The sequence below is a fragment of the Mirounga angustirostris genome, unplaced genomic scaffold, assembly GCF_029215605.1.
Source record: "Mirounga angustirostris isolate CCGP_5_RB_7025 unplaced genomic scaffold, mMirAng1.0.hap1 SCAF_6, whole genome shotgun sequence".
Taxonomy (NCBI): domain Eukaryota; kingdom Metazoa; phylum Chordata; class Mammalia; order Carnivora; family Phocidae; genus Mirounga; species Mirounga angustirostris.
The window spans coordinates 37,857,272-37,874,309 of NW_026991714.1; the positions used below are offsets into that span (position 1 = coordinate 37,857,272).

At 49.7% G+C, this 17,038-nt stretch overlaps 1 protein-coding gene across 1 annotated transcript; it reads right to left on the minus strand.

Annotated features, from left to right (window-relative positions):
• Nucleotides 1-982: 982 nt before the first annotated feature.
• On the minus strand, nucleotides 983-12,366 carry BATF3 (basic leucine zipper ATF-like transcription factor 3). Its single transcript, XM_045877187.3, has 3 exons — nucleotides 12,101-12,366; nucleotides 9,311-9,415; nucleotides 983-1,483 (listed from the first exon to the last, which is right to left on the minus strand). The coding sequence occupies exons 1-3, from the start codon at nucleotides 12,176-12,178 to the stop codon at nucleotides 1,301-1,303; spliced, it is 366 nt and encodes a 121-aa protein (XP_045733143.1). The 5' UTR covers nucleotides 12,179-12,366; the 3' UTR covers nucleotides 983-1,300.
• Nucleotides 12,367-17,038: the final 4,672 nt, after the last annotated feature.

The following is a 17,038-nucleotide window of genomic DNA, read 5'->3' on the forward strand; positions in this document are numbered from 1 at the left end:
TGGTTCTACAGCAGCCTGGGTCTCTAATGGCAGACTTCCAATGCCTCTGACCAGGGAAACCTTGCAGCCTTCAGCCCGTGTGAGTTACAAGAGACCCGCAGACCTCCAAAAAGCCTGGGGGGGGGGTGCGGGGGACACTTCCCCAAGAAAAGGGAGGCTCGCGAGGAGTAGCCAATATGAATACTTGTATGAAGTCAGCAAGTTGGTCACCCCTGGGAGGGGCTGGGTCCTCTTTCTTTTCTTACTCTCTTCTTTTTCAACATCACATTTACAACAAAGCATCTTCCTTCTGTTCCCATTTCTTGTGCCCTTTATGATGGCATGGCTCCGCCTTCCACAACTCCCTTGGTCCAGGGAAAAAGAGAATTGGAAGAGGATGGGGAGTCCTCCGCCATTTTGCTTTTCTCACTGGGGCCACCTTTGACTTGTCTTGGTTCTGCTTTTCCTGAAATAATAGTTAGACGGGACTTTTGAAAGGAAATTGCTCTCCTCATCTGCCAAAATATTTGTTTTTTTAAACTAGGGGACAGATTTCCCCATTCTGTCGTGACTCATACTAACATAAAGTGAAATTGTCCTCTGATCCTACGCCTACTTATGGAATGGGGAGATGGCCCAGGAGTGTACAGAGAAGACAGGAACACCAGCCTGGAATAGAACAGTTCCCATGAGAGTCCAGCACGGGCGGGGGTGTTGACTGAGACAGAGGGCTACCCAAAACAGAAGACAAGCACGAGTCATGCCCAGCATGACTATCCCTTGGTGACCCAGCTGGGGTGGCAAGAAGTCCCACTGGCCTTTGCTCTGCAGGCCCACGAAGGTGCCCCTTGCATCGAGCACAGTTACGGCCTCAGGGATGATGACCAGGAGGAGAAAGCAAGACCCAGGAGCCACAAAACAGCCTGAGAAGACAGAAGGTGACGACCTCTCCAGGACTAGGAAACGTATTGTATTTCCAAATTCCAAGAACTTGGCAAAAGGAGAGATCATAACCATCTTTATTATTCAAATTCTAGAGGTAATAATTCTACACAGCAGGGAACCTACTAGCTGCCAAAGTGGATTGAGGTGACTCCTGAGGGTGGCCTCCCTGCCCAGATCCGCTCAGGGCTCTGAGAGGCGCCCGCGGGAGCGTCCTGCAGAGCCGTCCGCTGAGGACATGGCCAGGAGCTCCGAGGAGGTGACCTGGCCCCCGGTGCCCCTGGACACAGATGCGGAGGGAACCCTCCTCCCCACTCTCCGCTCAGATGTGAAAAAGACCAAGGCTCCTCCGTCGGCAGAGGAGGACGATCCTCGGGCTTCATCGGGGCAGGCAGCCGGCCACAGGGTCCGGCCGTGGCACTGGCACAAAGTTCATGGGGCACAGCAGCGGGCACATCTTCTCGTGCTCCTTCAGTGCCTCGCTCAGATGCTTGAGCTCCTCCGTCAGCTTCCCGATCTCTCTCCGCAGCACAGTGTTCTCTTGCTCCAGGCACTCGTACTCCTGGACAGAGACGCAGAATGCGTGAACTGGTGACTGCAACCACATTCCCTCCCCCGGGGGGGGGGGGCTTCCTCCCTACCCGCGCCCCCTTCCACCACTTTGCTTGCTTCGTGTTGCTCTCCTCCCACCAGGATGAAAGGTCCACAAGGGCAGGGCTGTGCTTTTTGAATCAACCTGACTGAGATACGATTTACATCAAGTAAAATACACCAGCTCTAGGGGTCTCATTCAGTGAGTTTTGGCAAATGTCAACCAACGTGATCAAGAGAACGTTCCCGTCACTCCTAAAAGTTCCCTCATGCCCCTGTGCAGCCCACCTCCCCTCCCCCAACTGCTGAGCGGCTCTCTGAAGATCTCTGTTGGGGTCACTGCTGTGGCCCCAGCACCTGGAACAGCGCCTGGAACATAATACGTGTTTGCTGACAGCATGAGTAAATGAATGAAAGTATCCCTTGCCTTGGCTTCGTCCCAACACTCATCTGTGAAGTTCCCACTATATCCAAGTTTTCAGAGACTTACACCTGGAGGGGCTCAGCCCAGCCCACACAATGCAGAAAACAGACATCCAACGTGTGCTGGGCACTCTCTTCTTCAAAGGACAGTCCCCGCCATTTCTGAGCTGCTCTATCAGAAAACTCCTCTTTGCACTGAAACAAAATCTCTTGCTCCTTCAAACCCACCTATTGGGCTTGGTTCCACCTTATGGAACCACACAGAGTAAATTCAATACTTTTTCAACATCGCAGTTCTTGAAATATTAGGAGACAGCCCCATACCACTTCCCCTTAGGTATTCTCTGAGCTCAACTGTCTCAGGCATCCTGAGTTCCTTGGGTTTTAAGACTTCTGGTCCTTCTGCCCTCCTGGAGGTCATCCCAACACACACTCTCATCTGCCGGGATCTCTCTGAAAAAGTGTCATTCCCAAAGGGCAGTGCATGATTCTGGGTCATTCCCAAAGGGCAGTGCATGATTCTGGGGACGGCTTGACCATGCAAAGGGAGATGTATGGAGGTGGCCTGCCCTGGGGCTGGACCCACACCTGCAGCCACCTCACCCTGGGGAGTCTCCCTGAGCTTGCAGAGAAATGCAAGTTTTGTTCACCTCTGCTGCTTCTCTGTCTATATTTGGATGATGACTGATGTTCTGAAGATTAAGTGTGGGCTCTACATCCACTTCTCCTGACTTTCACTCTGTTCACTTGGGCATCTTCCAGCCTAGCAAAATCTTCCTGAATCTCAACGTGTCAGTTCACAGATCACGATACTACACAGCTGTAAGCTGTCCATTAACTTGATAAGTAGGTCTTCCTTTTCTTCCTCCAAGTCACTGACAAGTTCTACAACACTTGGCCAATGGCAGAGCCCTAAAGCATGCCAATAGAGACCATCTCAAAGCTGACAATCTTATTTAAATCTTGCTGCAATTTTGTTTACCATGCATTTCCTGAGGTGGCAACCCAACCTTATTATTATCCAACACATCTTTTCTCTGACTAGTAAATTTTTTAAAATATCACTAAAAAAGTCTGATCTTTTTGCAGGCCTCTAAAGCACATGCAAATTCTCAACTCTGCCCCTTTGCTAATGCTATTCTCTTCCACTAGACTACCTTCCTCCTTTTCTGTGTGAGCCCAGCTCAAGCCCACCACCTCCAGGAAGGCTTCCCTGATCACAGCACCTAATGGAACCACATCCCTCATTATGTGTTCTATTCAATCTTGTATCCTATTCAATCTTACTTATACTAAATAAGATCGCTCCCCAAAGATCAGAAAGGTATAGCACCTAGGAGCCTCTTCTACCCTCTCCTGTAGCTGTGCCTGATGGGAAACTGCCCAGTGACTCCTCTGCCTCCTTCTCTCACCCGCTTCCTTCCCTCCCCACCTCTAGGCACCAGAGGGGCTACACACAGAGGCCATCTGAGCCCTCCCCAAGCAGGCCCTCAGGGTGGTCTGGAATACTCTCCGAGGCAGCAAGCTGCACCCTCTCCCCCCCACCCCGCCCCACAGGCTGTCCCAGGTCACTGACTTCACTAGCGCATGGGCTCCATTCCACCTTCAGCCCTCCTGCCAACCCCAACTCCTCACGCTGTCCTCTGGCCTCTGACAGGCTCTGGTCCTGGAGCCCGAATTCCACCTACATCACAGCAACAAGCCCTCCGTGGGCCAGGGAGCGTGTGAATGGGAAGACAGGGACAGTCATCGCGGGAAGGCTGCCTGCAGCTGCGGGATGACAGGCTGCAGCTCTGTGGAGTGCATGTACACACACACACACGCACGCACACACACACGCGCACACACACACGCACGCACACGTGCGCACTCCACCCCGCATCTAGAAATGCTCTTCACCTCCCAGTAAAATGGAGAATATATGTTCCAATGGTCCATCCCCGCGTCCTCTCAACCAATAGGTTTCAATGAGCTAACATTTTAACTAGATTCCAAAAAACAGGAAAGTCTCTTGCTGTGGCAGAATATTCTATTTCTATATTAGCTTGTTTGCCCTTCTTTATTTATTGAATTTTGCGGCAGGATGCTGTGAGCTTCTGAGCTTTATCTCTGAAAGCCATGAGGGGCCACACTGCCTAACGTCTTCCTGAGGTACCACTGCTTCCCCCGAACCCCAGTCCAGCAGGCCCCTCGTCTGCCTTCTCTGTGGGGACTTTCTCTTCTGGGATTTGACTTTTACTCATAAACCTGCTAAGGGACTTTCATGGAGCTGAGGGAATAAAAAGGAGAGAAGAAGTCAAGATCTTCCGGTGAGGCCAGCTCAACAAAAATAAAAGGAGTCGCTGGGACAGGTGGAAAGGAGGTGAGAGGACGCGGGGATGAAAGGGGAAAGAATAAGACCCCCTTCACACCGAGAAGAAGGTACCTGGACTTGACATACGTGAAAAACATCCTATAGAGCACAGTGCCCCCCAAACAAGGAATTATCTGGCCCCAAATGTCAACAGTGCCTAAGTTAAGAAACCCTAGTCTGGGCATCTAAGAGAGGTTGACTGTGGAATGAGGGCCTGTCTGGGGGTATCCAGGGTCCAAGGATGAAACACCGGCAAATGAGCTAATGTGGGTCCCCAGGACCAGAGATGATAGCGAAGGAAGAAAGGAAATGAGGGGGTGGAAAAGGCCATCAGGAGGGCACAGCCACACACAGACCCCATTTCACAAGCGAAGAAAGTGAAACTCTGAGAGGTGCAGTGACTTTTCCAGGGTCGTGCAGGCTTGGAACCTGATTTCAAGGTCAACTGCAACCCTTGAGCAAGGAAGTAATTCTGCTTTCACTTGGCAGTGCCTGGCCCCAAATTTCCCCGAAGTGGTTACCAGCAGTAAAGCGCCGTAAGTGCTCAGGATTTTACAATAAAGCCTATTCCCAAGCCCTACTCTGATCTCCTTCCCAGCAGAAAAATTGTATCATCAGGACGGGCTGTACAAATTGGTGTCATCATCAGTTTCTGAACTAAGGAGGGATGACATGAAGCATTCTCTTAGAACATGCAACATCTGAAGAAGCCATGACAACACAGACCACAACCGAATTGCCCAAGAAATCTGTCAGTTGCTGACATTTGGGGTTCCTGAGGATGGCATCACTGCCTTCCTTTTCTGACTCAATGTTCTTTCTCAGTCTTACACCTTGGGCTGCCTGGCTCGAACCAATCTGACCCACTTCTGAGACACCTTTCAGCCTGCTGTAGAGAGCTGGACTGTTCATGCACGTCCCTATTTGTGGATGTGGACTCAGGCGTGTGCCTAATGTTCAGAGATGAATAGGGGCTGAAATCCCCATGAGAAGTGTAAGCGCCTCAACAGGATGATTTGAAAAGCCACAGTGAGCGCTGAGGTACAAAGACACACGTTAGGAACAGCTTCTCGGCACCACACTCGGGCTTCCAGCAACCACCTCTCTGAGGGGAAAACTCAGATTGAAGAGTGACCCCAGCCTCTCTCAGGCTCTCCAGGCCCTGCCCTCCAGGGAGGCCCCGCCCTGACGGACTGTCCCCACCCCCCACCCCCCCACCCCCATGGAGAACTGGGAGCGGCTGGAGGTGGCCCAGAGGCTTCTAGGAGCTAACACTGGAGGAGGTTTCTCAGGGTGCTGGAGGTAAGGGAGGCTCAAGGTGAGTGAATGAGGTGGGCAGGAGAGAAAGGTGGGAACTCTAAACAGCTCTAAATAGTCCCCTTCGTGGTATGCAAGATAGGCAAATAAAGATCTTGAATTCTTTTGAGATATGCAGCAATGCTACGCCACAGGATGGGATAGAGAAAGGACCGAGTATAAGCCCTGCTCATGGGCTAAGCTGCAGGGAGTGGCGGCAGCCCTGGCTACGAGGTGGCAGCTTTCTGCACCCTTTAGAGTCTCTGAGAGAGCAGGCCTGATCCCAGGTTGGAGGAGTTTTCTGAGACTGTGTCTGGTCCTCGCTTGCCCCATCCTTGACGTGGCCTGGAGCCCAAAGGGGCCTGACGGGCTTTTCTGCCATGACCCTGAGCAGTGTGCTAGGGGCTCTGCCCTCAACTCACTCCTTGGAGCATGGTAAAACAATTCTCCACCACATTTTTAAACCAGATACCCCACCCTCAATATGCAGACTTTTTTTCAAAGTTAAAAAAAAATACCCATTGTTTTACTATATTTACCTTTTTTTTTCCTATGTTGGCCCCGCAGAACATAGATCCCCATAACTGGGATGCCCTCCCTGGAAGGAGGTGAGGAATTAACAGCAGAGCTATTATTCGTGTGCTACCCTTCGGCCCAGAGATGACATTCCTGTTCTACCTTAGGATTGGGATGTGTTTCCATTTTCCTGAGCCAGCCACCTGCTTCTCCACCTCCCCTTGTGACCAATAGCACTAGTATGTAGCTAGGGACAGTAAAGGTATGGGCTACAGCTTTGGGGTCTGTATATGGACGGAGCCACTGTCCTGGCCTCCTGAACACTGTGTTTCTCAACAAGACTGGCCTCGATGAGGTGATGTGCCAGTGGTGGGTAAACCTGATCTAGTCTGGCTCCACAGAGTCAGAGAAGGGAGTGTTCTCCCATGGAGGGACTGGGTTTCAGATCAATTAGTCCCATTTCCCAAAAGAGCACCTGGCATAATTGGTCATGTGACACAGTGTATGGACAGCAGAAGAAGCTAGGAACCCTACAGAAGGGCCCCCCCCACCATGGTTCTAAGAGGGATTGGGCAGGAGTAAATGTGGTACCACCCCTAACTTTCCCAGGCATCTGGCTCATTTGGGTATCAAATCCAACAATGACAGATACTGAGAGAAACCTGTCTTCTTTGACACTGTAGTATTTATGTTACCTTCTGAGGTAGGCAGAATAAAGGCCTCCCAAACATGTCCCAAAGATGTCTACATCCAACCTCTGGAATCTGTGACTATGTTACCTTGTGTGGCAAAAAAGACCTTGCAGATGTGATTAAGAATCTGAACGTTGGGAAGATTATCCTGGATTATGCAGGTGGACCCAATGTAATCACAAGGGTCCTTAAGGAAAGAAGAAGTCAAGAGTCAGAGGAGATGTAACAACACAACAGCGTCAGAGTAACACAGCATGAAAAAGACTTAACTAGCCAGTGCTGGCTTTGAAGATGGAAGGGGACCACAAGCCAGGGAACACAGAAGCCTCTAGAAGCCAGAAAAGGCAAAGAAATGGATTCTTCTCCGGGGCCTCTGGAAAGAATGCAGCCCTCTTGTTAATTTTAGCCCCATGAGACCCATTCCAGACACCTGACTTCCAAAATTGTAAGATAATAAATCTGTGTTGTTTTAAGCCACCAAATTTGTCATAATTTATTACAGAGTCCATAGGAAAAGAATACACTTTCCTTGAAAACTCTTATGCTTCCAAAAGTAGGAATGAGATCTTACTCCTCTCTGTGACCCAGCAGCAAGGACTTGCCCATGGTGGTGCTAACAATATTTGTGGGATGAATTTGTGGGATGAATATTGTGGAATGAATCTACTCGCCCTTGCTCCATGGAAGGTCTTGTCGATGTCATTTAGCCACCACCACGGACATAATCACTTGGGACTTACAACTGAGTGTCCCCTAGTGTTTTCTTATATTAATGCACCTGGCTTGGATGAAAAGCTTCTTGAGGGGAAGGGCCCTGGCTGCCCAGCTGGCACACGGGGTCTGAACGCAGGGCCATGCGCTAATTGAGCTGCAAGTGCCTTCTGGGGTTATCTGGTAACATGAGGCTAGAACCAGGACTGTTTCAGGAGCAAGGGGGAAGGAAGAAAGGAGGCAAAGGACATCCCACCTCTTCTTTGGAAAGTTTACAGGACCAATTCAGGCCGGGAAGGACCTTCTCTGATCCTCATCTGAGGATCCTATCTCTTTTTAGGGGCCAGCCTTCCTATTTCCAGGAAAGAGTCTGATATTTGTAATTTATGCCCACTGTGAATTTCTATCAGTGGGTCACCTCTCCCTGGAGTATATGCATCCTAAATCTGTTCTCAGTTCACTGTGAAAAGGTTTTCAGAGATCGTTTTTCCCCCTCATAACACCTTGGTATCTGCTATGCTGTCAATGCCCCCAGACTCACCTTGCTAAGATAAGCTGTGACGAGAGCAGGCAGGGAAGGGCTAAATTAAAATCCTCAATTATTCACACCATCCCTGTCTAAAGGTGAGAGTTCAGAACTGTCACCAATTCTTTGGACAGACGCTTGGATGCCTTTGAGGCCAGTCCTGATAGGGCAATTCTCATGTCCTGGCTGTGAGATTACGTGGGATTATGCATAAGGGTAGAGGAAAATGGAAGAGTTCAGGATAAACCCCAGGTTCCTGATGTGGGTGATGAGAAAGGTGGTTAGGTCCATTAACTCAACTTTAAGACAGTGAGAAGAGAGAGTCTCAGTGTAAACACACATATCACGGTCACGTTGCATCCAAGCAGCCTGCAGCAGACCCATCTGGACACATCTACGCAGACACTGGAGATACAGGTTCGGGGGTCTGGAACTGAGGTCCTGCCTGGAGCAATCAACGTGGGGAGCTAATGCTGAGAGAACAGATTAACAGATCATATCTTCCAGGGTGGGAAGGAAAAAGGACAGGGTCTGAAAGCGTGGTCAACATCAACACTTAAGAGAACTGACAGAGGAAGAGAAGGTAGCAAAGAAACTGAGAAGAAAGGTGGTTAGGAGGGTCAAGTGGGAAATGCGGTCTCTTAGAAGCTAAAGACCTTGAAAGAAGGTCTCAGAGAGGGGGTAGGGTCAACGGTGTCAATTGTTCCAGGAAGGTCACGGTTGATGAGTCTAGAAAGAAGCCCCTGGATCAGGCAGTGCCAAGGCACTAGGGGTCTCCTTGGGAGCAGCTTCTGTAGGAAGCTGAGTGTGTGCGCGCGCGCGCACGTGGGCGCCTGCGTAGGGTGGTGTGCGTGCGTGCGCGTGCGTGCGTGCTGGGTGGGGAGGGGTGGCAGAAACGCTAGCACGGAGGACTGGGGAATAAATGGCCCTGAGCTCATGGAGACAGAGGGTCTCTCTGGAAGGAGCAGGGAAGGGAGGAAGGAAAGAAAATAAATGGGACAGTAGCTTAAAAAGGAAAATGGGATCAAGAGGAGGTTTTGTTTCATTTTGTTTTGATTTATATTGAGAGGAACCTGAGAGTGAGGAACAACCAGCGGAGGAGGGAGAAAGGTGTCAGTGAAGACTCAGAATACTGGGCTGGAAGGACGCAGTGAAATAAGACGTACGTGTCCAAACTGGTGGTGACCGGGACATGACCTTAGGGCCACCACCACAGTGTGAGGGCGGAGGCTGGCTCCTCTCCGTGGCCCTAATGTGGCTCTGTCCCAACCACAGGCTCACCTCGTGGAGTTTGTCAGCCTTCTGGGTCTGCTTCTTCCGACTTCTCTGAGCAGCAACTCGGTTTTTTTCTCTCCTTCGGACCTTCCGGTCATCATCCTCTGGGCTCTGGGGGGAAATGTCTGGTTAGGTGTGCTAACCTCTGGGGCGCCTTGCTTCACCCTCCTCTGTCCTGTCTCTTTCCCCAGCATCACTTCACCATTTTATTTGTAGTCCCGGCAGTGCTTGTTGCTACATGGGTGGGACAGCAGTAGCCCCTGTTCAGCCATGTGCAGTGGCTGAGTTTAGCTGTTCATCCCCATGACCCCCCTGAGAAATGTGTGCTGTCACTGCCATTTAAAAGATGAGGATAAGAAACTCAGGGGGTAAGGAACTTGCTCCAGGTATCACAGCTAGTAAGTGGGTAAATGGGAAGTGGAACTCAGGTCTGTTGGACTCCAAACAAACGTTCATAAACCTCTACCCCACAGGGTGTGTGCCTGGAAGAGGTGCAGTGTGAACTTCCATCTGAGAACAGGGAAGGCAGAAGGCATGTGCTCTCTGGAACCTGCTGTATGCCAGGCCTTAGACCACCACACACAAACAGGTACTTTTGATACTGAATGCAAATTTTACACTGGTAACTAACTGCAACCACACAACTCTACCAACACACCAAATGATCTTAAACACCACCTCGTTTGAACAATGCTTGATGGACATTTTGTTTCACAGGTCGGAGTGAATCAGAAAGCAAACTGATGATGTGTCTTGAAAGCTCTCAGCTTATATGAGATTTAACCAAACCTGGTCGAATCCTTCAAGAGTTATCCTGAAACAGGCAGGCTAAAAAAAATGTACCTACCAAGGTAAAAACACTTCAGTTATAGAAAAAAAACATGGAGAAGTAGAGAGTATTTGCTTTCCAGAACCCTCTGAGAAGGTACCAAAGGGGCGGGGAGGGGGTATACTACCTTTAAACAGTTTAAAAGCCAAGAGGTTAGTAGGATACAAACACAGGAAAGCTACTCAATTATTAACATTAATGGAAAGCAAATATTGATAATATAAAATAATGGGTAATTTCAGTTATTTTATCTGGTCTTGTATTCCAAATATGAGAGACACTTATCTTCTCCCCAAGTTCCAGTGGGTAAAGAATTTTCAGTATGTGGAAGAATATAAGCCTATAGAAGGAGACAGATGAATAACATATATATAAATAATATAACAAATTGATGTGGTCTGGAAGAAATGCTTAAGGGAACAGGCACAAGGTGTTAAAATGTAGTTTTTTAGAGGCAAAGAAGCCTTGGTTAACATAAACAGAACACCACAGGGGCAAAATGTGGTGTACAGGACAGAACTTTAGCTTTAGAAATACATAGCCCCTGGTTTTGTCTCTTACTGTCAATATAGCCTAGGGGAAATGGCTTAAATTCTCTGAATGTTCAATTTTCTCATTTATCGTTAAGTGTGAGTCATTCATTCTTTCAATAAGTATTAACTGAGTACTTGCCATGTGCCAGGCACTGTTTTAGGCACTGGAGATGCATGCCCTGAACCATTGATCCGTAATCACTGCAGAAATCATTCTAACAGCCTAATGCTTGGGACTAGCATATGATAAAATGAGATTTTATCCTAAAACTCCCAGCACATGGTATACCCTTAGTAACCTCTGTGGAGGTTGCTATTTTTTGAGTCTCCCATAGTGCTTGTCACGAAATCATGCCTTTTTGTTCACAATCAAAAAGTCATAGAGCCCAAGGAAAAAACCTGCATCCTGCTTTCTGGGAGCAGACCCTGTAAACTGGATTTATCACCTATCACACCTGATAACCCAGCAGTAACATTTGATCAAAACAGAAAGAGGGAAGCAAAGTGTTAAGATAGTCATAAGTTATTAACTATATCTTAATTAGTCCTCATAAAAATCTCCAGAGGTTATTATTCATTTTACAGGTGGGGAAATTGAGGCTCAAAGTAGTTAAGCAAAATGCCCAAGGCCACTCAGCCTGTGTGGTAAAACCGAGGTCCAAACTCAGAAATGTGTGACTCTCTAGCGTCACCTGATGACACTACGTGCCAGGCATCGAATTGGGAAGGGGGTTGCATAATGATGAAGACTGTACAGAGCAGCAGAGTGGGAAGTTCTCTGATGGCCATCCCCGCGGGCAACTTTATCTCAGTTTCCTGAGTACGCAGTTGTAAATGTTGCCGAGCACAGCATGGAGGGCTGAATGCGGGCCGAGGGGTTTCCACCAGCAGCGGGGTTGGAGTCCTCCCACTGTGGGCCCCCACCCCGCACCCTTAGGCTGATGGGTCCCGAGTTCCCCATTCGGACGGTAGACGTTGGGAGTGCCTGGATACGAGCTGCTCCTTCGGGCCGAATTTCCCCTCTGCGCACGCTGGCGCCCGGGAAGGGTCACGCGTGCCGGCGGTAGGGTGGCAGCGGGCGCCAGCGCCAGGATGGCGACACCGGGACAGCGCGGATCCCACGTGCGGGGAAGCGTGGAGGGTGTCTGGGCGTCTGCGCCCTCCGGTCTCTCCGCTTCCCGGGGCGCAGAAGCCGGGTCACCGTTCCGGACGCGGCGGGCACTGTGCGTGAGCTGGGGACCACCGGGCAGAGGCGCCCGCGGCGTCCCCGGACCCACCCCGCGCCCCCAGTCCTGCCGGTCTCTGGCTCCCGCAGCTCCCTTCACCCCAGCACTCAGAGTTCACCACCCCGGAGCCCCAGACCCACCTCCTCGTGCCCCTCGGCGCTCCCATACCCGCATGCCCGCGGGCCTCCCTGAGCCTCTAGGTCACTACCTGCGGCTGCGGCTGGTTCCCGGGCGCCGCGACGCTCCTCTGCAGGACGCTGCCGGCCGCCGGGAGCACTTGCGACATGCCGGGCGCTCCTCCGGCCCGGCCTGGCCCGCCCCGCCGCGCAGCCTCGCGGAGGAGCGGCCGCGCGGCCCGCCGCGCCCTGCACGCGGGGCACTGCCTTACCGGCACTCTCGAGTCACCCGCATCCTCGCGCCCCCGCACCTGCCGGCCACCGCCCTCCGCCCCGCCCCCTCGGGCTTCCCGCTCTCCCGGCGCGTGCGGCCGCCGCACTGCCCGGGTTTCCCCACCCCTCGCCCCGGCCCGCCGGCCTGCGCGTCCCCGAGTCTGCCCGCCCCTCCTTCTCTCACTCCCGCCCCGCTTCCTCCTCTCCCCGCCCTCTCGCCGCACCTCGGGGTCCCAAATCCCACCCCTGCCGCGGCTTTCCGCTGGGCCCCTGCGCTTCGTGGAAGTCACGTGGTGGCTCCGAAACCCGGGAGGGAACGCGAAGCCCCCCCAAGAGAGGTGACGCTGGGGCGGCTAGGGGTTCAAGGAGACGCAGCGCGCCTTTGGGGTCCTTCGGCCGCTCTCGGGGAACTCAGGCTGAGAGACACAAGTGGGTGGCTTGGGCGGGGCGAGGGGGGTGTTGTTTCCCGGTCCCATTGTGGCATCTTCCTGAGCACCCGCCTCGCCTCTCCCTAGCGCAGGAATCACACTTTCGCGGGACTTTCTTCGGGGCGATCGGTCACCCAGGCGCCACTCTTCACTCCTTCCTCGACCCGCGGCTCCCCTGCCCGCCAGGCGCAGTCCAGGGGCCGGAGGGCCAGCTTTGCCGGGTCCCGCTGCGCACCCTGAGAGCTGCGGCTCCCCAGGGCCTCTCTGCGGGGGACATGTGTCCTTCTTCCCACGGGCGCCGCAGGGCGGTGGGAGAGAGCGAGGCGGGGCGGCCCCGAGGGTGAATTCCCTCCGTGTGGGGTGGGGAGGAGGAGGTTGTCCTGAGAGCGAATCTGCCACGGTGGACGTCACTGTTGACAGGATCTGAACCTCAGATGCTTTTTCTTTTTCAAGATTAAAGTGACAAGATGCTCTGCGTGCCTTAATGCCAAACTGGGGACAGGGTAGAGGTATTGGAGCGTTCCCCTCCACCTGCCTGCCAGTGAAAAGATACAAAGTCAAGCAGTATCGTACTTGGTCCCAGCAAAGAAAAAACGAGCGGTTTCGGGTTTGTGGTCGCATACTTACTGCGAGCCCCGAAAGAAAGATAACCGCGAACCTAGATGGGCGGGTGGGAACCAGCACCAGGAGGTCAGACTTGCCTTCCGACTGTGGTCGCTTAAGTCTTGAGGCTCGTGGGCAGCGGCAGGGGATGGGGGGCGGGCACTTCGGGCTCTCAGTCCAGGGCACGTGGCTCTCCGCCAGGATTTAAGACCCTGGCAACAGCTTTGAGACGCAGCTTGAGTGAACTTGATTGCCTGGCGTGGGGGCAGGAAAGTAAGTGGACGATCTTGTCTGTGGGATCAGGGGCTTCGACCGACCGAACAGAGGGCTGAGGTGCCAGGCAGCGGGGAGGACTGAGGGTGGGAGCACCTCTTTCTAGGGACAGTCCATCACTGTGTAACATCAGGGCTACACAGCCGAGCCATCTCTACATTAGGTTATCCGCCTAGATTTATCTTCTCATCTCTCGTTGATCCTTGTCATCATGCTACCTCACTCATGGTTGCCCCGGAGCTATTACTTTTGCAAACCATACAGGTACACGGTGTTCCTAGTACAGCGCTACACACACACACACACACACACACACACACGTGCGCAGTAAATTCATTGCAGTAGGTCGACTGAGAGCCCTCAATTCCTGGAAACATAAGGACTCTAGCAAGATAGGAAAACCTCTGGGTCAAGTGGTCTTGAATTTTCAGAAGTGCTTTCATTCTCCAGTGCTGGTTAGGAAGGGAAAGGGTAAGGTGAAAGCACAGCGGACATTTAGGTGCAGTCCCATCGTGCATTCTGAGTACCGCCACTCTGCTGTTCCCACAGAGCCATACCACCCCCTAAGTCCTCTGGGGCTGTACCTTCTACTTCGCTCCCCACAGAGCCTGGATCCAAGTCCCAGCACACGAGAACTCTTCATATAGCCATAGGCCTACTCTCTTATTTCATTCACGGGTCTCTTAAAATATAAAGGAGGAGTCTTGGTTAACTAGCAAGCATTTAAGGAACAGGTCAATTGACCTACCTATTACACATCAAAATGAATGGATTAAATAATTAGATACAGAAAATAAAATCAAGGAAATAAAACAGAATTAAATTCTTTATTAAAGCCCTGGGATTAAGAAATCATAGAGTTTTCTAAGACAACATGTGACAGGAGATATCATATTGGAAAGATCTGAACTGTACAAGAATGTTCAAGTCCTGGGGCGCCTGGGTGGCTCAGTTGTTAAGCGTCTGCCTTTGGCTCAGGTCATGATCCCAGGGTCCTGGGAGCAAGCCCCTCATTGGGCTCTCTGCTCAGCGGGAAGCCTGCTTCTCCCTCTCCCACTCCCCCTGCTTGTGTTCCCTCTCTCACTGTGTTTCTCTCTGTCAAATAAATAAATAAAATCTTAAAAAAAAAAAAAAAAGACTGTTAATGTGCTTTAGGTGAGAGCATGCCCAGAAATGACAAAGAGATGGGGAAAAAATATTCACAATAGCTATGATAAAGGGTTAAAATCTCTGCTATATATAGAGCCCATGAAAAGGAATAAGAACAATATTGAGACAGCCTCTCAAAAGTAAACTGCACAAGGGACATGAACTGTTATTTCCCAACAGAGGAAATAATCAAGGAAAATAGATATAGGAAAAAATATATATTAGCATGAGAAACATTTAAAAATATTAAGTTAGCAAAATAAAAAGTATCAAATGTTGGTGAGAGTGTGGTGAAATTGCTGCTTTCATATTTCATTGGCATTGTTGTAAATTGGTACAAACTTATTGGAAAGCAAATTTATTGTCATTTTTAAGAACCATGAAATAATCATCGCTTTTGACTTCATTTTCCTTAGAAAAGTTCTAGAAAATCATCATAGGAAGATCACTGTAAATACTAAAGAGAAAAATACTATATGCACTGAAAGCTCATATTTTTAAGAGTAAAAAATTATAAGCAACATAAATGTCCAATTATAGGGGAATGGCTGACTAAAATATGTTTTAGTCATGAAGTAGAACAGTATGCATCTTTAAAATTACAAGCATGCAGACAGATTTGCCACATGGAAGGTTTATTGGATATAAGATAAAAGTGAGAAAAAAAATTGGGTTACAAAAAGTGCAAGTATAACACGTACAAAAAATGTGTAACACTACTATACTATATGCTTAAAAAATGATTAATATGGTAAATGTTATGCTGTGGTTTTTTTTTTTACCACAATGACAAAGTATATGCATATAAGAAAAAATTGGAAGAGAATAGAACAAAGTGGTAGCTTTTCTGCTGTGGTGGTGGAATTATAAGTAATTTTCCTTTTCCTTTTTTTTTTAACTTTTTGGAGAACATTTTATTATGTTCACATCTTAAAACATTTTATATTTACAAGCACTAACTATTGCTTTCCCTGATACTAAGCTCATTTGTCACACCAGAATGCCAACACCTCTTTGACCAAGTGGGATGCTCTACTGACAGCCTATTTTCTTGCTTTTCTGTAATATTTTCTGGTTCATTTTATTCTAGGTCAGAAGGAGAAAAAACAATGAAAATGAAGGAAAGATAAACAAGAACAGACATTTCAAATGTCTCCTTTTCTTCTTCTGCCTTTCCTTTTTATCCATAGTTTTTCCTTTGAACTGGGGGAGAGAAATTACAAGGTTTGGCAATTTCCTATTACTACCACAATGACCCTGGATTACATCTATAGGGACAGGGGGTGGTGGTGCAGGAGATTTATAGCTCAGTGATGAAATCCTCTGGGGATTCACTTCATAAGATAATAGTTCTTTATAAAAACAAGTTGCTCACATGCTAGGAAACCCTGTCACTACTCACTCTCTTTTAGGGAAACTGGCTTTCCAGTAACTATATTTTCCCTGCTCTTTCTCAGAAGGTGATCCTGTGGGCTTCTGGTGGGGCTAGAGAAAGGAAAGTTTAAGGCAGAGACCCCTGTGCTTACCAGAAATCAGTCATTGTGTCAGGCAATGGACAAAGCCAAGATCCACACCTCAGGGAGGTGTTCTAGAGGAGGGAGATAAACAATAAACAAAATGTAGTATTTAGCGGGGGGAAGTGTAGTATTTAGATGGTGGTATGATCTATGGAGAAATATAAAGGAGGGATGAGGAATAGGGAATAGTGAAGGCAGACCAAGCAAGGTTCTCCTGAAGGAGGTGAGAGAGGGGGCCATGTGCATATCGGGGTAGGGGTGATCCAGGCTGCATGAACAGCAAATGCCAGAGCCCCTAGGAAGCATGCCTGACCATTCCAGAAACTTTAGGATACTGGAGTGTAATAAGGAAGGGCCGCATACCAAGAGGTGAGGTCAAAAAGGCAACGGGGCAGGCTTTTACTCGAAGCGAGATGAGAAAATATTGGACCTTTGGACCGAGTGTGACATGATCTAACCTTGTATAGGATCCCTTTGGGCTAGGTGTTTAAAACAGCCCAACAGGGGTAAGGAAGAAACAAGAGGTGATGGCAATAATCCAGGAGAGTGGGGATGAGGGCTTGGAAGATATTTGGAAGATACCAAGACACATGTGCCAGGAAGTCAGTGTGCATAGGCTTACGGTTCTTCACTTAGGCAGGCCCCTTTCAAGACCCAGAGGGGGCCTAGCAATGTGTTCATATGGTGATAGGCTGTAATAAATTTGCAAAAGTGGGATATTTTAACTACAAATGGTTAAGACCACTGTCTCTTTTCACCCCAGCCTCCCTTCACGTCTGGTGGTGTT